The sequence below is a fragment of the Chiroxiphia lanceolata genome, chromosome 4 (genome assembly GCF_009829145.1).
Source record: "Chiroxiphia lanceolata isolate bChiLan1 chromosome 4, bChiLan1.pri, whole genome shotgun sequence".
Taxonomy (NCBI): Eukaryota; Metazoa; Chordata; class Aves; order Passeriformes; family Pipridae; genus Chiroxiphia; species Chiroxiphia lanceolata.
The window spans coordinates 50,503,983-50,527,268 of record NC_045640.1 but is presented as its reverse complement, the minus strand read 5'-3'; the positions used below and the strand labels follow the sequence as shown (position 1 = coordinate 50,527,268).

Here is a 23,286-nt window from a genome sequence, read left to right as displayed (position 1 = left end):
TGTCTTTTTTTTTTCATTGCTTACAGATGCAAAGACCAGCCAAGAAGAAAAATGGTGTCACTGGGATAGCTCTAGAAACAGATCCAAAACACCACCTGAGCTAACTGCATTTCAGCACATTTCCGAGGAAGCCGCATATCTGTTTCTTTACAGCAGATACTTGTTTTGAAAAATGCATACAACTTAAGGCTGGGAATAGCATGTGTCAGAGGTAAAAGGCTTTCCCCCCCTCTCCCCCCAAATCTTTAAGGGTGAAAGGGTGTGGGGGATTTTAAGCCACTTTTCGCTTGGGTCATGTTCAGTCATTTTTTCTCCCCATTTAATAGATACAGCAAAGCAAAATGGATCAAAATTTCTCATTCAACAAATACATTGAAGCCAACGCAACTACTCCAAGGGAGAAATTATGTCCATGTCCCTCTCATTAGGCTGCTAACAGATACCAAGAGACGTGCTTTGTAGAGGAAGCTGCATTTGACAGAGAAGCGCAACAGAAAGCCAATGATTTGGAAGCCAAAAGATCCTGCGTTTTGTCAAAATGTGGCAGGACTATGGGATGGCACCAGGTCAATTAGGAGGCTTGTAGGTCAAGATAGCTGAGCACAACCCCGCAGATCAGGGGAGGCTCCGGTAAATGTGCCTTATGCTCCGGGAGGCAAGACAGTACTGCTGGTTCAGCAAGACTGCTCCTGGGTTTATTGAGCCTGGTGATTACAACAGGCTGACATTAGGGTAGTAAAGTTTTAAAGAGAGAGAGAGAGAACCACACCTATGACAGGAAGCATTTAAAAAATGCACCCGTCTCTCACATTCATACGTGCAGATCGCATATGCATGAGTGGTCCCTTATCTTCAGCACAGTAGCACAATCAGAAAACAAAAGAATCCCAGCTCAGTTTCACACTCCTGCTTGTGGCTTTCGGGTTAGTGGTTGTTGGAAGTTTTTTTTTTTCTTTTTTTCCATTTTACCCACCCAGTCGGTTACCCAGGTCTGCAGCTTGCTCATGCAAAGGGAAGAGAAAAATGTGCTCCTGCTGAAACCGAGAGCTGGTGCGGCACGGTCCTGCCAAAACTAGCCACCTGCTTTTTCCAGACGGAAAGGGCGCGCGGGCACGAGAGGGATTTGAGTCATGCAAAGGAGGGTCACCTCTCCCAGTGCAATGCAAATACTGGAGAAAAGCACGGAGAGAGAGCTCTGGTTAAGCAGAACAAGACGGTGCAGAGGACGGAGGTGTCTCTGAAGGTGCTATAAGAGCAGCTCAAGGACAAGGCAGCACTTCGAACCCGCTGAGAGGTTGAGCATGCTCATTCCTTGTAATGTCAGTTGGATGCGCCACACCAGTGGAACAAGCAACCCCAGGCTTTAATAAATTCACAGACTTAAAAGAGTTTGAAATACTGATTAAAGCCTGCTGGAAATCAAGCAAGTGCTGTGAAAGTACAAAAAAACCTAGCAAAATTGAGACAGACCTTGACCATTCTTTGCATCTTTTGCATTTCTTTTGCATTTACTCTTCCAAAAACAGACGGAGACCTGAGACTACTTGCACAGATTTAGGCTGCACAAAATGATGCTGAAGTCAGCTCTGCAGAAGTAAATGCAACGATCTTTGTCAGAAAACCCATGCATTTTCCTACAGGATAGGGCTGGAGAGAGCGAGCTGCCTGGTACAGGTACAGAAGTGACTCTGCCATCAGCGCAGAACTATTTTAGCAAGCCATAAGCGCTTTTATCTCCATCATGCTTCTGAAAAGTTTCACAGAAATTAAAGTAAAACCAAAACTCAGAGAACAACCTGTGATGTGAAAAACAAATTACTCAGTGATGACCTGAACTTCCTAGAAATCACTCTGCTCTGCATCGAATGCACTGGATTTGTCATCTTTCTGAAATCCCTTTTTCACCAGCCTGCCTTTGCCGGGCAGGTGACAGATGGGGATTCAGCATCTCCCGGGCACCACTGATGAACCCAGAGCTTGCCACCCCTGGGGTGAAGGACCCGGGTCATGCCGGGAAGCTAATGCTCTCCTGAAATCGCCCCCAGCCCCGTACACGTCCCGGGCAGGCCGGAGTAACTTCGTGCAGAGCGGACGGCGCGGCGCAGGGGATGCCCCCGGGTCAGTCCGGCGCTCGGGGCTCCGGGCAGTGTCTCGGCGGTGTGAAAGCCCAGCACCGATTCCCAGAGAGGTGGGTTTGTATACTCTTACTTCTGCTCCCCGCAGCTGCCCGGCTGGAAAAGTTCCAGCTCCTTCGAAGAAGGGCGGCGAGCGGTGGGGATGGCAGCGGGACGCTGTTCCCCGCTGGCGAGAGTGGAGGGATGGGGGACACCGAACGCCGCTCCCGGGGCTGCGGCGCTGAGATCGGTAGCCAGACCGCCTTCTGGGGCTCCAGCTGCCGCGGGCACGAAACCGCAGGATGGTGAACGGTGCCGTGAGTCCCGCTCGTCACGCACCGAGCCGCGGCGCCGCGGGCGCTTCCCGGGATGGGTGTCCAGCCGGCGCCGCGCTGAGCAACCCCCGCTGGCGGCCCGGTGTCTGCGGGCACGGGACTTCGTTTTGGAGAAACCTGGGGAGATTTTGTCGATTTTTCTTTCACGCTGTCAGCTGGCTACCGAACATCACCGAGCCGCTCCCCCAGTCCCCCCGCCTCAGCCGGGGGAGAGCGCAGCCCAGGGACAGCAGGGCCGTGGGAAAGCGCCGCCGGGCCGCGGGCACGGGCAGGACGCGGGACGCGGGGTGTCCCACGGGGGGCGGCGGGGGCTGGCGCTGACGGGCGCTACCCCGCGCCCCGCGGCACCGCGCGGACCCGCCGGCGAAAGCAGGAAAGGCGGGGGGGAACCCCCAAAAGACCAAAAAAAGGCGTCAGCAGCCGGGAAGAAAGCCCCGCGCGGCGGGGGCCGGCGCTGCCCGCGGTGACGGGGCCGCTGACGGGGCCGGGGGCGCCCCCGCGCCGCGTGCCGGGGGGAGCCGGGGGGGGGGGCCGTGCCGCGCGCGCGGGGCGGTGCGCGGGGCGGGCGCCGACGTCAGGGCGCCGCGCGCATATTGATGCGGGGGCCCGGCCGCGCTCGCCAAGGAGCAGAAGGAAGCAAGATGGCGGCGCAGTAGGAGCGGGGAGCGCGGCGCCCGGGCTGTGCGTGCTGGATGTCGGCGAGGCTGAGGGACGCGGCTGAGGTCAGAGCGGGCTTCCCCGCGCCGGCCGCCTTCTCCGGCGCGCATCCCCGCGAGGTGTCGCGGGGACCGTGCCGCGCGGCGCCGCCGGGGATGGGCGAGGAGGGGGCGCCGCCGCGGGTCCCTCAACATGGCTGACTGACAGGGCCCCCTCCCCGCGGGGCCGGACCCGGGCTTCGCCTCGCCGCCCCTCCCCGCGCCTTTGTCTGCGCACGGGGACGGCGGCCGGAGGCGTCCCGGCTTTGTGCCGCTCCCCGGCCCCCGGCGGACACAAAGGCGGGCGCAGCCCCGGGGAGAGGGGGAGAGAGGCGAGGGTCGTGTGGGGCTTGGCGGGGGCGAGGCGGCGGGAAGCGGAGCGCGGTCCCGGGGGGCTCGGGAGGGAGAAGTGCGGGCTCGGCGGGGGACTCGGTGCGGGGCCTCCCTTTTTCCGTGCAGTTATCCAACACGCGCGTTTTGTCCGCGTTGCTGAACCCCGCCGTCGGGGCCACTTGCACGATGTGGCCGCGGGATGAAAAGGAGAAATCACTTTCCCGAGCGTGTTCCCCTAAAATAACGCTGTCGGCGAGGTCGAACTTGTTCCCCGCCAGATGACAGACAAGAGCAACAACCTCCCCACGCCTGAGTCGGACGCGGCGGTGTGTGCTTGTGCTCGCTCGCATCGTGGCGTGGATCGGCGTTAAATCACCCCTTAGACACCGGCAGCCCCGGGTTTAAAGGAGGCTTTTCGGCTCGCGGTTTGAATCTTGGAAATTCGGCAGACTCTTTTCTGCTAAGTAATTTTCCTTTTCGGAGCGAGGTGAAGGGAGAAGTGATGTGCTCTAGCGTGCTTTTATCGCAGCCGAAAATCTCATCACAAGATTTGTTTTCCATGATGAGCGGCATGCCAATGTGCGGGCTTTGAGCAGTGATCAGAAGCACTGAATATCAGTCCGGCATCATTTTCTTTTTTGTTTCTTCTTTTCGCTGTGAAGTTTAAGAGTTTCAGAGATGAGGAGATACTGTCCCTAGTGAAAGCAGGTCAGTGGGTGTTGTTTGTCGGCTAATGAGGCCATTCTATTCGCATGTTAATGGCAGGTTGACTTACTGCAGCAGGGGGTGAGTGCAGTCACACGTACATTCACTCGTGTATCTGCATGTGTATTCCACTACGGCACTTTCTCTGGAGGTTGTAAAGTGCAAAACAGGACGTGGTTGCCGAAGATACTCAACGGAGAGATGTCAATGGTCTTAGTCTTGTATAAACTCATGTCTAATAGTCATGCATAAATTGGAGTTGTAGCGGGATCTATCTGACTGCTGCTGTTAACACTCTGAAAGAATGTACCCATTTTGGATTTTATCCCGCAGAAAAAAAAGCAGCTTGGAACCAATGAAGATAAATCACTGTTGGGCAGTATTTTGTCTCTTTTTCTCACTGAAAGTGAATCCTGCCAGTGAAGTCAGAAAACATTTAAGTCGAGCAACCAGGGTGTAGGGAGGAGGAAAAAAAGGGAGGGCAAAGATGTGGAAAATAAGAGTGCTTTGGTGATAGGACTAAACTGTTCACGTGAAATGAAGAACTCAAGTCATCCTTCAGTGGAAATAGTTCATTTTGGGAAGTGACTTAAAAAAAAACACCTCAGCGAATGCATCCAGGGAACCTCAGAAAGTGGTTTTCTATTGCTCATTTCAAAACTAATTCTTAACAAATCTTCAGAAGAAGAAAAGGTTGAACGGGAGACACTGAGGCTCCGAAATTTGCCGAACTGTCACTCTTTGTAGTAAGGCTTTTAACGAGAACTTTGGCATTGTGCTGATTCCTGGCTTTTAGCCAGGAAACTGGTATTGTTTTGATATAGTATGCGTGGTCCTAGATTTTGCCATGTCAACATTGTTTAAAGAACAAGAAACGTGTGCTTGCTGAGGAGTTATTATGACGGACATCAGATATCCAAGGTCTCTCGTTGGCACCAGTGCTGCACTGGGTAACAGAAACAGGAGGTTGTAAATGTTTTGGCTTCTGCATGCAGAATCGGGAGACCCTGTAGCTGCTGCTGGAACGGGGATTTCAGCTGCCAGAGTTGGATGGGACTGTTCCTTCTTGCCCCAGGCACTTCAGATGCTGCTGGGACTCTGTCTTCCATACAGTTCCTTTAAATATTAGCAACAGCCAGACAGTGCTAAAGAAAAGAAAAGAAAAAAAGACCAACCAAAACCATCTCATCAGTTTTTTGAACAAGTCTGCTGCTCAGATGTTGAAAAATGTGAAGTTTGGGTTGGATTAATGCTTCCAACCCTGTTCAGGATTACAGGGAATGCTTCGCTTCTAAGTTACTTGCATGGACAGTTTGTTTCAGTGTGCCAAAGCACTGACTTTAAATCCCTTGCTCCATTTTAAGTCTGAGGGGGAGATGTTTTGTGCTTTTATAGGAGCCAAATAAGGTCTTTTTTAAAAAGCTGATAATTTTTCAAGGTGGAATTTCAGAAGAGCTGTCAAATTTGGCTTGTCATAGTGAGTGACCCCTCTACCTCTCTCACTGGGCTGCTGCACAGCAGCACTAGGCATGGTAGCAGCATCTGTAAGCCAGCTTCACAACTGGAGCCTGAAAGAGGTAGAACAAAGTTGCCAAGTTTCAAGTAGAATTGGTGGTTATATTGGAAACTGTGCTGGAGAACACAACCACAAATGATTTTGCCAAATAATATACAGTATTTATTTAGTCCAGCTCTCTGATTGCTGTTAAGGCAGTCAGCCAGCAGCAGTAAGTGTTGTGACATCATTTTGAAAGGAAATGTGCTGGTTCTGAAATGGAGTGGGATGTACTATGATTCATTATTAAAAAAAAAAAAAAGAGCTGTAGTCTGAACAGAGATAAAGCATATGACTGCATCATGGCTGAAAGCCAAAAAGAGAATTATATGAATCAATCACACTTGAAGCATTTTTCTCATCCCTTACTCCATAAGGCAGTGAATACCATCTTACTCATTTAATGATATTCTGCAGCAAAAATATGCTTTTGAGCACTGAACAAGTAACTAGTAACAAGTTGCCATAGTTCCGGTTGTTAGACTTTCAGATCATCACTGCTTGCACATTCAATTTGCATAGCTTGTCCCAATATCCTAGATAATAAAACCTTACAAATGGAAAGCACCATGAGTAACCACCCTCTCAGTCACCCATTGAAAAGAAGTCACTTCTACCTTCCCTTAGGATAGATAAGTCTGTTTAAAAAAAAAAAATTATATATGGAAAAATTAGTCATTTTGTCAAGGAGTTGCTCTGTGGGTGGACACAGTGGTGGTGGGGTTAAGGAATAAAATTCTGAACCTCCAGCATCAGCTGGACTAATCCCAAGGACAGCTGATGACTGACCCAAAAAGGTTGTTTTGATTAAAATATTGAGAATGTGCCTTGCATTACGTAGCAGGGAGTAACAGAAGGAAGGCAGAAAAAAATAAGGTTTGAGAAATAGAACAGCTAACTAATTTCACCCACATATCTAACACTGTTCTTGAAATGAAGAAAAAAATATGCTCTAATTTATAGGAGGATCAGAAAGAGTGTTCCACTAGTTTTTCATAGTAAAGGATTTTAAATCTGGGGTCAGTTTAAAGAAAGTTGCCATGCTTTGAAAAAATTGAGAGAAAACATTAACGGATAAAAGCCATAAAGATTTAAATTCCTATCTGTCTTTTCAAGGCTTGTTCATCTCTGTCAAACACCTTCCAGAACTCTGACTCATCTTAGGAACCTGAACAAAATTCAGGCTGTCCTTAAAAAGCAAAGTTTTCTGTGGAGGTGTGGATTCCAAGTTGGAGTGCTGTTACCCTGTAACATACATATGGCAAGAAATCCCAGTAGGATTATTCTGACAGATAAATAAAGGCTTCCAGTATTTGACATAATTCCAGGTGTGTGTGCTTTTCTTCTTGCTAAAAAACAAAAGCAAACAAACAAGGCATTTCTATTGCAGTGTGGAAAGGAATAGGCTCGTTCTATGCTCAAGTTAAGCAAAAAGGGATAATTCAGCATTTTAACCCTAATCGAGTACAGAGATTTGTTAAACCACAACAGACAGTTTCAAAGAAGTAGCAGAGAAGTGAGCAGGTGAGTGTTTAGATAGCTAAGATAACCAGGAGTAGCTCAATAACCAAATACCCCTTGGAAGTGTCTTCCCCAGGTACAGGGCAGTAGCCCCCGCACTCTGAGTAATTACTGTGATGCAATTTAGACAACTTGAAATAACCTTCACGTGTTCTACAGCGTTATCTCTAACCTCAAATATATTCCACGTGGTTTCCCAGCATATGAATATTGGTTTCACCAGGTGTGTGCATGGTGAAGGAGAAATTTCTAGGTTTAAGCTGAATTTTTTGCAGATGTATAAAGAATGACTTCTTTATGTGAGCTACCTTGTCCTTAAATTTACATTTCAATGACTAAAGTTTAACCAACTTCTCTGCCTAATTTCCTTTCTAATAATGCATAAGCAGTCCAAGTTTGTCTTCCAGTGTCCTGGCGTGAGCTACTTTAAATCACGTCGTGTTGGGAAAGGATTTGGCTTCATTGCAGTAAAACCCCGGCTTACCAAGTGGGTAGACGTTTAGGTCAGGACGATGACTCTCCATGTGGTTGCGCGCACGTGGTTACAGTGTTTACAAACAGTGTCCCAGCATCCTCGGCAGCTGCCTTGACGCAGCCAGTGAGGACAGAGTTCTAGGAATGTCCCTGGTCCTCACAAGCGGCGGAGGAGGGGAAAAGAAATAAAAAAATGCACAGTTTTAAGAACCCATATCGCAGTTTGGTTTTTGGCTGAGCTTTCTGCATCTGTGTTGCATTCTGGATCTCTGGGTCCTTTGTCGGATGCCGTTGTTTTTTCCCTCAGCACTCGAGCGCAATCTGGGCTGTGTTGACGTGTTTGTCTGGAACGGACTGACCCGAACTATGAGATGGGGGTTAAGGGAATTGTTGCAAAGGTTTCAAATTATTTTTGTGCCCCTCCTTTCCTTTTAAAAAATTTTATAATTCAATCCCCAAAAGCTTTTATGACAAAACAGCTCTTTGCAATACAAGAATCCCACTGTAAATGGTTATATATTTTTTCCTTAATTAGGCATGACTCACTGCCTGTTAGGGTACTAGAACAATTCCCTTTTTAAAGAACAAAAAAGAAATCATGAATCCTACTAACTTTATAAGTAAAATCAAATAGGTGAAAGTCTTTACTACTTAATTAGACATGTTGACACAAAGAGGCGTTGCTGTTACGAAAGCTGATACCACTGTAAGGCAAGTTTTGGATCTCCATTAGACACAAGAAGCTTGCTGGAGATTTCTTCATTTGCTCATCCAAATGAATAACGCCACCAATCTCTTGTTCAAAAAAAACCCCAAAGGATCAGGGCCAAGTGGTAGTAGTTACCGGGGATGCCTTGCACAGATGAAAATTCTGTGATTCTGTGAAAACACATTGTAGCTGGTCAGAAGCACTCAAGTGGCAACATGTTTCATGCTCTCCCCTGTGGACCTAAACCAAAGCTGTCAGACAGGTTTTAGTCTCCAGAGACACTTGAAGCCTGTGCTCTTGCATGCACTGTGGGACCTCGTTGTCAGATGTTCTGCTCCTCATCCAGTTTCATGAACATTTTTCAGACTTTCTTAAGCAGCTTTGCAGCAAGTGCTCGGAACAGTGTGCAAAGCACATCACTTGCCTTACAAAATGAATCCTAAGATCTGTTTTTAGCTCACAGGGAGGAAGCAGTTGGTACAAATGTCTCTTCCATATTCTGAATTTGTCTAGATGAATCACAGTATTCAGTCATGCAACAGAGTATGAAGGCTGATCCACAGATCTTGTTATACCCATGGCTTCTGCCAGCAGTGGTATTCACATTGGTTGCTTCCATTTTATGTTAATATCTATTACATCACTGTATTGTTGGTATTACATTGCAGCGTTTTCTTGCTCACCTGTTGTCTCATTTGTGAGACACAATTTTTGTGTCATATCCATATCCATTGTTTCCTTACTGCCTTTCCTTTTCTTTTCTGACTTCTTTTTGACCCACAGTTCCCATTACTCTTGCAGCAGCTGTGTAGCAGAAGGTAGCAAGCGAGAGTAAAGAATATATGATAGAATATGTGACAAAGGTATTCCTGAGTTTGTATTGAGTATTTGTTCCTTCTCTTGCCACTTCTGGTGCTGTTGGAGAGATCAAAGGGTAGACATTAACCCTGGGCCTGATGCTGGAGGAGAGTTTTGCCCTCAACTTCAGTGTCCTTTAGTATCTTTCCATATTTGTCCTTTTGCATGAGAGACAACAACTGTTCATGCTGCACTCACCCCCATTTCATGCCCCTGGTGGTGTTTTTCATCTTTGTTTAATCTGTTTGTTCTTTCAATGCTACTTCACTTGTGTTTGAAGTCACATTCTTTGAAGTTATACAATTTTTATACTTGCCAAAGGACACAAAACTCTTTCAGCTCTTGTGTAAGCAAAAAGGAGAAAAGAATGATTGCATATTTCCTCTTGTGTGCAAGTAGCATTACTGTCCTGCTCACGGTAAAATGAGGAAAAGGAATTGTTGCAGTAAAGCAGGAGTTTCTTCCATTCTCCCAAACTTAAAGTTCACAGAAGTGAGATATTTCTGTGAAGCTTGAAGTGCATGTACAGCTTAATAAAAGGAATGCCATTTATTCCTAAAAGCGAGCATATGAAATCTGGAAAATACATTGGACTCTCCTCTCCCTGGGGTATGGAGAAGTTGGGGTGAGTGTATGCATGTATTACAGACTTTAACATACTTTCAAGTTACCAAATTTTTGTTCCCTCTGTACTCCTTTGCTTGCTTGTCTGATTTCAAGTTTGTCTGCCCAGAAAGCTCTGAATTATTACTAAAATGGCAATAGTAAAAATCAAAAACATGAAAGCTGAACAACTGGAAGGGGTCAGATTTAACACTTATTTAACTTAGTGGAACTAGTAGACATTTTGGGGGAAAGAAAATCTGTGCTAGTGAGTTTCCATTCCATGCACAGTTAGTTGCAAGTGTACACATTACATACCCAGAGGCAAGTGAAAATACTGACCAAATAGGGGAAAACACTCCTTATAAAGACAAAAAGTGCAAAAACCAGAAAAATACAGCCTTTCAGTTCTCTGTTGTTTCTATGGTGCTCTCCGTATTCTACATGGAACATTTGTTTTCCTAAAGTAAGTTTAGACCTGTGCTTTTCTGCTTCCCTATAATCCTTTATGCAGAGAAGAAACTTCTGTAGGTGTGAGAAGGCAGTACAAAAAGAAAAATTGTGCTGATCTGGGTTTTTTTCTCTCTGTTACTGTGTGTAGTGCCTGAAAAGTGAGAGACCATGCAGGAAGACAGATTTCTATCAATTTTCCCACTATGCCTGTGTGTGCAGCTGACAATATGTTAAGTATAGGTGGCTTTTCCCCCCCCCACCCAGTGTTGTGAGCTGGGTTGTGATCCTGCAAACTGATGGCAGCCCCTGCCATTTTCACAAAGCCCTGTTCATTTTCCTTGGGCTCAGAGAACTGTAACAGAGACACTTGTAGAAGTGAGGCACCTAGTCAGCCTATATTTTGTAGTAACTGGGAAAAAAAAAAGTATTTTTGGAGCTATTCTTTTCTTCTTTGAGGGGACAGGGAGAGGAAGTGGATGGAAAGGCTAAGAGGCAGGTATAGAAGCTAAAAACTGATTTTTATGTTTAAAAAAACCCCAAGTTTTCAAAGCAGTTGCAAGTTGACATGTATTTTCCAATAAAATATAAAGTCTAGCTGATGGATTAGAAAGAAGTTTTGCCTCTGAAAGAGCGAATCTAACTACTATGCTTTTTCTTGAAACAACTAGCTCATTGAAGATACTCTGTTGGACAAGCTGAAGCATGAGTCTAATTCAGGATGGCAACTCTGCTGCTTCTAAATATAAGGAGAGTGGATGGAGTGAAATTAATTATTGCACATTAGGAGGCACCTCATATCCCAGCCATGAAACAGAATCCCACTGTGCTTGGGGCTGTACAAACATAAGCCATTTTTGTTCCATTTTGCTGTTTAATTCAGTAAAGGAGGCAGGGAAAAGGGGTCTGGCAGCACACAAGGGGTCAGAGTGTTAGTAACTCTTGCGTATAGCAGAGGCAGGCAGCTCCCTTCAAAAAAACTAAATATTTGCGGTAAATAAAGCAAAGCTGCTATTACTGCCTGCTCTGTATATGTGTGTAAGAGGAGTTCCTCACCAGCACTGCTGCAGTCTTTTCCCAAGGGTGCTAATGTTAATGAGCAGGCAAAACACGAAAAGAGTAAGAGAAAGGGTACAAAATTAATAAGAAACAACTGAGAGCCAAAGCACACAGAGATCATGCATTGTAGTACAAACCCTGCTGGAGTAATTCATTTCAGTGTCTTTTTTTTTTAACCCTAAAAGACCTACAGGAAAGCTGTGGTATAGCTAGGAACTGAACCCATATCTCCTAAACCCCAGTGCTTTACCCATGATATCCTCCTTCCTGCTCATTCAGAGGTTTACAGATAGTTTTCTCTGCTTACTAAGATAACAGAAGTATCAATTTTAAGAAACAGAAACTAGACACTTTTCACTTTTTTTCAGAAGTTGGTTTTCAGTAGCATTTTCTGTTTATTGAGGTGTTCTCTTTTTGCTGCACAAACCTTCAGACCTTTAAATCAGCAGTGCTCATCCAAAACAACCCAGCATATTAAAATTAAATAAATCTCCTCAGGGAAGAGGATGGCTCCTTTTGTGCACTGCTTTGCAGCATTGTTTAAACCCCACTCCAAGTGAGAAAGGGTGCAGGAAAGGATGTTATCTCCATTTTACTGGCACTGTAGATGTCTCCATGCACCTCCAAACAAATAATTAAAGTAACAATAATTTAAAATAGTATGTTGTGTCAGTTAATCACACTGTGTGAAAGAGTTATGTAATGTCATTTTAATAAGTAGGTATTCTAATAACTCCCTTTAATGCCCTCAGGCCTCCTAATCATTCAGGCAAGATTTCCCACAGTCTGTAAACTGTTCACGTACATCAGCTCCAGCCTAGGACACAACTCCCATTTGATCTGTTTTACCAATTAAAGGTGTGTCAGGGTTCACAAGCCCTCATGTTGACATCACACTTGGTAGCAGAGCTCAAAGGAGGGGAAAAACCAAAACAAACTTTAATTTGTTGTCAGAAATCTCTCTGCTGGAGATGGGATGCAGAAACCTGTGCAGGTGCCACAACCTTAGAAGCACTCATACCTTTCTGTGCAACAGTCACCTGTTATCTCCTAGACCTGAAATGGAGATGGTGAGTTTTAATGTCTCCCTCTGGCCTCTGAGAGTTCCTGTGCTGGGGGTGATAGTCACAAGCTCAGCCTGCCTGGTGCAGAGTGCGTTTCACCAAGAGCCTACCCTATTTAACTTCAGCACATTCACAGTCTTGTGATACAATCCATGATAAAATGCATTTGGAAATAAAATCCGATTGGTAATTTAGCTCGTGCACCATCTCTGGATGCTGGCAGAGCCAGCTGACCATGAAGGACAGATGGATTTTCCCCTGCTATGTTTAGGGATCCAATAGCACTGCAAACTACTTTGGAAGATGCCGGAGTGGGGGCATTCGCACTTGCCTCCGCCGTTGCTCCCCTCCCTAGGTTTGGAGGTTCAGCCCTGCTGAACATGGCCCTGCTGTTTACAAACACTCTCCCAGGTGTCCCGAGGCACAGCGATGAGCTGAGGGTGCCCCGCTGCAGGGCCGGGTTCCCTTCGTGCAGCTTGCGAGAGCTCCTCTTTGAGCTCCTGTTTCTCACCCATGCTCGTGGCTGCTCGTAGCAGGGCTGTGACGGTGGAGAGTGCTGGCTTGTTTGGGTTTGCTCATTTTACATTCAAGCAATATTCAGGCCAGGGGTTTAGAGCAAGGTTGTCCACAGTGAGTCAAAAATAGAAACTTTATTGCTCGATAGAGTCGAGGCACTGGGGAGCGCTAGCTAGATATACACGCAGCAGCGAGGAAGGTACTTTTCTGCTTTCCAGAGACACTGCTAGGGAATTGGGTAACATTTACAGTAGGGCAGGATTTCAAAAAGCCTGTGGAAATGAATGGGCACATTTTTTTTTCATTTCCCACTAACAAACCAGGGACCGCTTTTTGTCCAGGTTTAAGAGATGGGGCTTAATGAAACACAAGTAGTTTGGAGCAGCTAGTATTTGAAACCACAGTTGCATTATCACTCGGAGAAGACTGCCTTGGTTTTGCTTTGTTTTAGCAGGCCATTGGCATACAGCAAGAAAGAGGTTTGAACAGCTGTGCATTGCTGCATTAAATGGCCTCCCATAGCTGAGGCACAAAAGACAAAGCCTGCTTCTTTCCAGCCGCTCAGCTAAAATTGTATTGACTTACTTTTGCTGCTCTCCTCACCAGTTCAGAGTTCAAGGACTCATATATCTACTGTACCTTGAGTCCAGATAACAAGATATAACTACATGGAGGGAAACAAACAGAAAAGTTCCTGTTCTTCAAAGACGATCATTTTTCTGTACTTGTTCCCCTGTTTTGTTTCGGGGTGTGCACAGTTTATTTTTCTCCTTTTGTTTTACTCTCCTCCCTGCTCACCCTCCCTCTCACCCTCTGCTGTGTGCACACCCTCTCCGAGCCGCCTCTCTGGCCTGCCTGGCTGAGAAATGCAGACTCAGCAGGGACTGGTAACACTTTAACTCTTTGTCCTATTCTCAGCTCTCTCAGCAAAGGTCAAAGCAAATGAGACAGCTGCACTTGAGACAGAGCTGCTATAGGAGAGAGAGATGTTGACCACAGACTGTATCCCCTATCCCACTTTTTTTTTTCTTGAAGCATATAAAGTATATGGCCAGGGTGATATGAAACTTTGCACAGGTTTGGGTGGCTGGATCTGCTCATTTCTCATTAAGAGGAAATGAAAGACTCGTGACTTTGTTTGTACTGGCCGTATCGTGCAACCTCTGCTGATAAACAGAAATAATTTAGGAGCTACTTCCTCAAACGCCTGAAACGTGGTCTTAATTTCATCAATGCAAAGCCAGCAAAAAGCTATTACAGACATGAAGTCTCGGTTATGTGTCTTTGAAGTAATTTTGGAAACTGTGGCAGTATGCCCTTATACGGTTCTTTTCCCTAATAGCCAGAGCTTTGCATTGTGTTGTGGGACCATGTGGACTCCAATTTCAGTGACTTAGGACAGAAATCGGTTTTACTTTTCTCGAGAACAATTCAGCACTGCCATTTGCTTACCACTGAGAGATGGACCTGCTGGGCCATCACCAACATTAGCGCATGTCCACATGTGCCACGAACAGGAAGAAGGTTCCCCTTTGCCCTTCAAACCACCCGCCGCGGTGTTCCACAGGGCTGTGAGGGGTGCGCGCCAGCGGGAGAGTCGGCGCTAGTTGGCTTAGCGACATCGACACTGGCGCCAAGATTTACCTCCCGTCTTGGCACTCCAGGTCATGCTGGTGTCTCGCCACGTGCTTACGCGCACATGGCAGCAGTGTTTACAAACATGACCCCAGAACTCTTACGGGCAGTTATGAAAGAGCCAGCAAATGCCACATCCCGCGCGCCAGGGTGACCTAGATTGCCAGTGCTGGGAGTGAATAGCGAGGCACTCATACTGAACACAGGCTGAGAGACGTTCAGGGCAGATGATTTGCTCCCAAACTCTTTTGAAATATCATTGCCACCATGAGAGCGTTTTATACCATAAACTAAAAATAGCTAGCAGGAGCAGCGGATAAGTGATTCAGCAGCTTGGGGATAGAACTGACTGGGTTCTTTAGCACCGTAAGTCTGTTGAACTAACTCAGAAAGTACGTAAAATTTTCGAAACGGGAAGGAACTGCAAAGCTGACTTACTTTGGCTAAAAGAAAAGAACGCTGCATGATTGCGTGGTTCCTGATTGACCGTTCCTTTTTTATTCCTTTATTAACACTTGCACTTGGGCACTAATGAATGCTTTGTAGTCAGGATATAACCATCCATTTAGGAAAAAGATGACTTAGTAGTTTCAAAATAAACACCTCCATCTACAAAATATGAATACCACTCTATGACTGACTTGGTTTTTTTGACATGGGCCTTAGGGGAAAAAATCATAGCTGGAACTCTCCTTTAGCAAACCAAGGACTGTATGCTCAACTGGCACATGTCCATTATCTTCACATGTATATTTTTTACAGTAGATATCTACTTCAAAAAAAAAAAAAATCCCTTCTTTACCCTTGAAGTTCTGTAAAGACATTTGCATTCTATGCCAAATTACTCCAAAGCAGTTTGCTTCCTAGAAGTTAGCAGTTTATACTAAAGTGGAGTATATGGTCAGACAACTAGTTTTTGACAGATTCTAGCATTCTTGGTAGTTGTCTCAGAAATACATTTATGTGGAGGAAGACAGATTCTATAACTGTGAGTAGTTTCCAAAGATAAACAGAGCTTTCTTTAAAAAGCTGCTAAATGAGCAAAAATAACCAACACTTGTTAATAAATCAGTTCCAGGTTCCACTTTTGGAATCAAAGAATTTAATCTCAGCTTTGCAAAAGCCTACTAAATGGTGAAAAATTCTTTTTCCCTTCTCAAGTAGAAAGTTTGACCTTTCAGAAGCAGATGAGATGGTAAAAAGATGGTAGTTCTATTTTATATTAGTTGCTATAATACATCTCAGTGTTTGTAAATAATCATAATGACAAAGCCCATGGGAAAGACACACTATGAGCTTCTCCATCCCTCTCCTCCAATACAGTTCAATCCCGTTATTGAATAAAACTTGTAAGTATAAAGCTAGTCCACAGTCTTCATCTTTTCCAACCATACCTATGGCAGGTCTGCATTGGAGTTGTCAGAGTTTATGCAGACTTTTTTTGCTATGTAAACAAAACAAAACAAAACTAGAGAGGCTGACACATGTCCACTCTGGCCTGGTCACTAACTCATTTCTTGTGGTCAGGCAGCTCTACTCCGAGCAGATGAAGTGCTCTGCAGGTCAGCCTCTAACCCGTCACTGGTTTTGCCCAGTCTCCTAGCTACTTTTAATCTTGCATTGAGAATGTGAGCAAATGTACTCGGTCAGTTATTGATGTCTTTTCACAGCTGAATGTTCATTACAATGTTCATTACACTGTATATAATGGACCTAGAAATAAGAATGGAAGTACTGAAAATAGGTCACTGCCATGTTCCTATTTTAAGAGCTCTTTGTAGCATTTCTCCTGCCTAAGGAAAGCAAATCCACCTTACTGTGAAACTGTACAAGTATGGGCAGACTTGGAGAAAGGAGAATTAGAGCCTTAAAGTAAAATCATCCCTTAATGTTTATAGCTTTCTCTTGGATATGTCGTTGTACATCTTCTGGAGTCTTTCTTCAGAAGCCCTGAAGCACTTTTTAAATTGTTCTTAATCAGAAAGTACTGAGGTTTATAAGGACTGGATTATTAGTATTTATGATGTCTGTGGGCTTCACCAGTACGTTTAACTTAACCAGTGTAAGGTCCGTACAGATACACAAATTCTATCTGGTGCATCTTTGACTCAGAGAATCTTCTTACTGTTACTGTTTATGATACTTTCTTATGTTATACAAAGATCTTCTTTTAGCCACCCAGTGAAGAGAATATAAGGGAAGAAATGCTGCTTATGATAAAGATTATTTTATCCCATGCTTTCAGTTGGATCAGGAGGGAAGGAACACTGTAAGATTACCATTGTATGCTACAGGGTGAATACTGCCATTGTGTCAGTTTAGATGAGTATCTCAAAATAAATACAGACTCTGTCATGGGTTTGTCCTCTAGGTAAAAAAGCAATGGAAATCTTGTTTAACAAGTTCAGCGAAAGGCACACCTAAAGTTTAATTACGTCTTCAGATGCATGGGTGCAAGTCTTACTAAAGAGTTTTACAACTCCCAAAGAACAGACTTGGGACTTTTGATTTTTCTTATACTGAGATTTGGTGATCAACAGTCATGACAGTGCATAGTTTGGGGAAGAAAATCCCTTGGCATAATAAACAACTATTCCTGGCCATAGCTTTCTCTGGCATATGTGTGTGTGAGAGTGAGATTATTCACCAGTTTATAATTTGCTGCCAATCTCCCTCTTCCCTCACCCTTTTGAAAAGCCAATCTGCCAAAATAGCAGGGGAAGTGGAGAAGAGATGAAACAGCACCTTGGTATTTACCTGAGGGATTTGTCATTAATGTCTTTTGGAGCTGGGAATCTTGGATAGGATCTGAATTGCGCTACCAAAATTTGCAGCACTGAGTGAGGCAGTGGGAGGACTTCCTGACCCGAGAGCTACACAGTCTGGGGTCACACTGTTCCTCTATCTCTGTTACTCATTGTTTTCTCAGCAGAAGATGGCTCCTTAACAGAGCAATTGCTTATTGCTCTTGTGCAGAGAGAAGACAACTTACAAAACACCCTGCTTGACAGTACATTAAGTCACATTAACAACTGCCCACAGCACTCAAAGGAAAGGTGGGAACATGCAACCAACCTGTAGAATATCTGCTCAGCACAAACCACAGGCAGAAAATGTTTCGCATCACCTTAAAAACATAACAAGTCCTGTTAATTCAAGAGTTACAAGAACTATGATATGTGCAAAAGAGAATAGAAACAATGAAAAAAAAAAGGCAGCATTTTAGATTTTTACAGTACTGGGGAATGTAGAGGGGAAAATGCCCAGAGATGTTCTCAGGAAAGCAAGAAAATAACACCTTACAGAGTAAGTTTAAAAAAAAAAAAAGTTGTCTGAGCCATACCAGCAATGGCTTCTTCATGTTCACAGGATTAAGCCAATGTGGTGCTGAGGTTTCTTCCTCTGTCTTTCAGTCCTACAAGAAACACTACTGTGCTTTGCCCACCAGCCTGACTTTGGCCATGGCCAACCTCCAAAGCTTCAAAATAGAATGAAACCTCCATTTCTAATAGTCAAATTATACATCAATAAAAGAAAACAGCCTTTACTATTTAACAGGCAAGCTGCAGAAATACTGATTTATGAATTCAATAGAGATACACTGGAAGCAGCAAAATCAGACCTTCTCTTCTACTCATGTTCCACTATCCTAGCAGCCTTTTTTTTTCCTAATTATTTATCCTTGCTGAAGGCCCACAAATGTGGAGAGAGTATGGTTGTCTCAAGCACAGCAAATACCATGAAATTCCATGTAAAAGAATGTCATGCTCCAGTGTAAAGTTTTGATGTGGAAAATTTAGGTTAGTTTAATTTTGAGGGGAAGAGTGGCCAGCATGTTTCCTTTGTGAACCTCTTTATGGTCTGTGCAAACTTGCTTGCACCCTTATCCAGGAAAATTCTCATCAGGATATACTAAATAGTATTTCCCTGTACCAGTGCACAGCAGTGAGAAAGATGGACAAGTTGTTCCTAAAAGTTGTATGAAATAGCCATGGAAGAGACCATTTATTCCATCTTCTTCTCCCAAGTCAGCCAAATCATAACTGTCATTTTGACAAATAGTTGGATAATCTGCTCTAGAAGCCCTCTGCTAAAGGAGATTCTGTACTCTGCCAAGTCTTCTCATTTTGATGAACATTTTTTCCTTTTGGACAGATATAGCATTCCAGTTGAAGCCCTGCCAAGGCTTGAGAAGAAAGGTAACAATGTCTGACAAAGCCACACAAAGAGGACTTACAGCCTGTGCAAAAATTGCCTTTTTTTCTCAAAAGGACTCACGTAACTGTTCAGCTTGATGTTTAGTGTAACTCCAGGAACTCCTGTTCCTCATTCAGTGTTTGTGCTTACAATTGTTCCTGCCTTTTGAGATACTGCCCTTGGGTTTTGTATTCGAGAGACCTCAGAAGAACTTCAGAAAAAAAGCTGGTGTGTGAAACAGAGAAGTTGGCGTCATCAAGGAGGAGGAACTGCATACTGGGGGAATCTTAAAATAAGTAATTACACATTTTTGTGAGGGTCTGGTGATCCATTAGACTGTGAATTTTTTGGCCAAGGACCATGTCAGTGTTATCTGGGCACACTGCCGCTATTCCGTGCATGATGCAAATGCTCTCTGCTGCAGAAGATCTGGACAACATAACGAACAGCTTAAGTGTAGGCACTTGCTCAATGTGGCAGTTACGAGAAGTTGGAAAAACAAATCCAGTACAGTACTTAATCTTAGTATTATTTATGGGTTTGTTAAGCTGTCTTTGTGGATGAAGATAGAAACATGTTTGAGAGAATGCAAAATACTAGAAAATATTTCTCTTGAGCTGTAGTGCCAGAGGTGTGTGGTTTGTCCATGGGAAAATCTGAGTTCTCCTATTCTTTCTTGTTCCAGTGAAATTTTCAGATGTTCCCATGTATTCTGACTCCGGGGTCCAGGCCTCAAAAGGGAGAGCAATAGTATGAGGGAGTAAGAAGTGGAACACAGTGAAAATAACTCTGGAGTGTGAGCTAGATACCATGGGCTAAAGGCAGAGAAGGGGGCTCAGGAGCTTACCTTTGGCTCTCTAGCACAGTTTGAAGAAAGACAGTATTTGAAGAAGGTAACAGCCAACGGATTTCAAATTGCTTAAAGGAAACAAATATGACGGGTGTGCTTAATCTAAGGACCTTGCTGTCACAACCTGCTGCTGATGCAGGTTCTTTTGAAGGTGGCAGGCATTTCTGTGAATTAGGACCGTGTCTAGGCACCTGCTCCTTGGGATACAAGTGATAGGGGGTTTAAGTCTCATGGTTCTGGCTGTGAGCTGGAGGTTGCTGAATGCATTACTGAGCGATTATACATTTCTCTGAGGCATTTGCCCTTTAGCAGACTATGATAAAAACAGACAGTTATTTGCTTCAGTGTGGCACCTCTCAGCTGCTGCTGGCTCTCCCCCTGCGTGCTCCCTCCTCCAAAGACTTCGTATGTCTGAAAGTACTGCTACAAAAACGGGGTCCAGAAAATCTGTTATTAGGAACATACACAAACTGAACACCTACCCCAGGAAGCTGTACTCTTCATTTGTTTGTAATTGCAACATCCCGGAAAGTTGTAGTTTATGCCACTAGCAGCTAGTGTGGTCACAGTTCTTTCTAAAGCAGTGGCACGAACTGTTAAATTATCTAAAAAGAGCAAATAAGTGTGGGTTTTTTTTCAAAGATTAGATTGAAGGAACAGGGAAAAGCTCTCTCCTGTAGTTCTCTCTTCTTGTCCTCTTGTTTCTAGTTTTAATATTTAATGAACATGTGATATTGTTTTAAGCTAGTCCTGATGGTCTTATGAAGTTAGTATTTAAAGCAGATGGCTGCAGTTCTTTAATAAGATGGTTACTATAGAAACACAGCACTGTGAAAGCAATAGTTTCTGTATTGCATGGTTTCCTCACTAAACATTTTAAAGACTTCTGATCTACATGTAGCAGGCCCAAAGAGGACTCACCAAGAAATGGAAAAGATAGTATGCCTGTATGGAGTATTTACTTCAGCTGGGGTCCACTTAAACCTAGCTGGATAGCTAACATTTTTGTGGATTGCTAAAGAGCTGCTTTGAAACAACATGAAACATGAGAAGAGAGATAAGCAAAAATATCGATGAAGAGATGACTGTGGGCAGGAGACAGATCGTTGCAGTTATCTTTTTTAAGAAGGTGAGTTGGATTTAAACATTAATACAAACAAATTTAAAAGTGGAAAAAAACCCCACAAACAGTTAGCTAATACACCCAAATATTTACTTTGCAATCCCAGGCTTTTTGTTTACATCATCCTTGCATATCCGATGCTGGCTATCAACACACTTGTTGCAGCCTAGTGCATGGGGAAGGACACATTGTGTACTTTCAGGGATTTGGGTTTTCTTTATTCTGCCAAAACTGTTTTAACCTCAAAGTACCTAAATTCCTCTGCATTTGCCAAAGAATTTTATAGGCTATGACACACACTTTATAATCCTTTTAAAATGTTAATTATATATATGAATGTGAGTTTGCACTAAATCGGGATATTCAGGGGGGTACATGAGAGTCTTTTTGAAAGAGTTACTAGCTCTGCTGTGCAGAACTGGGCAGGAAAGTGCTGCCTCATCTGGCTGTGTCTCTCCCTCCAGGAAATTTAGAAGTAGTTTTCAGCAGTCACAGAGGATGAGTACATGGAGATACTGTTTGTAGAACTGTGGAAACTATGAAGCAAAGAAGGTTTCAAAGTAACACTAACCTCAGGTAAAGATAGCACTTGTGAGAAATAAAATCTGTTCCATAAAATGTGGGCATCCTGCAGAAATTCATATATTGCAGTATAGCCAGCACAACAGTGCTGACCTGGACTAGGTTCTGAGGGAACTGGAGATAACCTGGGCATTTTCTTTGTTTTATCCTTTCTTTTGTTTCTTTCTGTTCTCCTGAACTCAGCAGGTGTTTGTGCTTGCATGTTTTTGCACTTTAGAACACCTAAACTGGGCAGGTTCAGTTGCAGGGTTTGCCTGTGTTATGAAGCTGAACACATCATCATTTCAAAAGAAAGAAGGGGAAAAAAGCTGTGAGAAATGCTCAACTAATAGGGTTTTCCTCTACCCCAAGACTTAATTTCTTTCGTCGGTTCCTGTTTCTGTATGGTCATATCTGAATCCTTTATGGGCTTTTTCTATGACTTAAAACTTTCAAAGAAGGAAAACCACATATGATCTAAAACACCTCCCACCTTTGTGCTTTGTCACTGTGGCCCTCACCACTGTCATTCTCTACACACCAAAGTACATCTTACCTACTTTGCACTGCCCTTTAGTTTCCTTCCTTGGAAACATTCAAATATTATACCTCATCTCACTTGTGAGGCTTAGCCTGCCTCATTGCTCATTGTATTTCTCTCACGCCTGCAAAGTATTACTGCGAGCAGCACTGCCCACAGCTTTGCAAGTTTAGCAAGTCTAGAAGTCAGAGGTATTCCCTGCCCTGCTTTACATACCGTCTGCTTTGGTTTAGATGTATTTATAGTGCAGTAGTAGAGCTAGAGACAGATATTCAGAAACGAGTATCAAGCCCTTATTCATGACACTATGACATTAGATGATCCTTCAGTACAGCGTTCACGCTCCGTGGAGGAGGAAGCTCACCCTCAGACTTACTCCACATGCACTTGCACATACATTAAACACACAGGCACAGCACACAAAACCAGACATCTCTGTCTCTGTTTTCATAACAGGAATATTTTTAGGCATGACAGATACTATGAAGGAACTCTGCTCAGCTGCACTCAGGATGGATGAGGCAGGCTATTTTAGGTTATTACATAACAGTTCTTAAAAAAGAAAGCTTTGTAACATTCAGGCAAAAGCTTAGCGGGGAAATCTGTCCCTCGGACACCAGCAAGAAGAGCTATAGGGGAATGGGTAGCCCTGTGGTCTGTATGAAGATTAAGCCCTGGACCCACTCAATGGCCTCAGGAGGGCTTGCTTGATCCATGAGCACGTGTTTCTAGTCCTAGCCTGTGACTGCTGCTCCACGCAGGATTGTGGTCCTTGCACTGAAAAGCTCTTTTCCCCTTTTGCCTTTATGAACAATAACACAAACATGAGCACTTTTACACAGTGCTCATTAGTTAATCTCAGAAATAATGTCATTGGCTGCAGTGAGATCACATGTATGATCTTACATGCATCCATATATGAAACTCAGAATATAGCCCTTTAGGAAGAAACAGATAATAGTGAGGGGAATCATAAGCCCATTACATTTCCTTACAATGTCTGAAGACATTACTGTGGTGCATAAATACCACATAATTATTTTTTCTGTATGGACTTAAATTATTTGTAAGTGCAAATACTGGGTAGAGGCACAAAGCTGAGGTTCTGCACCAAGTGAGACAGTGTAAAGTTGAGAAAATCCTTGCACCCTAGACCTTAATATTCTGCTTTTATAGTAGAATGTAAGAGTTGGAAGAGGCAGAAAGTTCTTTGTAAGACGATAACAATAAAATACTCCCCAAACCTAGGCTTAGCATGGCTTGTAATAGGGACATTTTGCCACTTGTCTGTGGTGACATTGGCTTTTTCTTCACACAAGCAGAAGTAGAAAATAAGTCTGGTGATCACAACCCCTGGGAGATTATCTCATAGCACTATCAGCGTTATT

At 44.1% G+C, this 23,286-nt stretch overlaps 1 protein-coding gene across 4 annotated transcripts in view; it reads left to right on the top strand.

Moving 5' to 3' along the window:
* The first annotated feature begins 3,058 nt into the window (after positions 1-3,058).
* The window catches only part of TET2 (tet methylcytosine dioxygenase 2), a 70,925-nt gene continuing 50,697 nt past the window's right edge, over positions 3,059-23,286 (top strand). For 3 of the 4 annotated variants that reach the window (XM_032686593.1, XM_032686595.1, XM_032686597.1), the window contains exon 1: positions 3,065-3,171. In XM_032686593.1, coding sequence (XP_032542484.1) covers positions 3,142-3,171 — 30 coding nt within the window. In that variant the 5' untranslated portion in view covers positions 3,065-3,141. Of the gene's footprint in view, positions 3,172-21,260; positions 21,373-23,286 lie in introns of all 4 variants that reach the window. The other variant, XM_032686596.1, reaches the window with a different exon arrangement.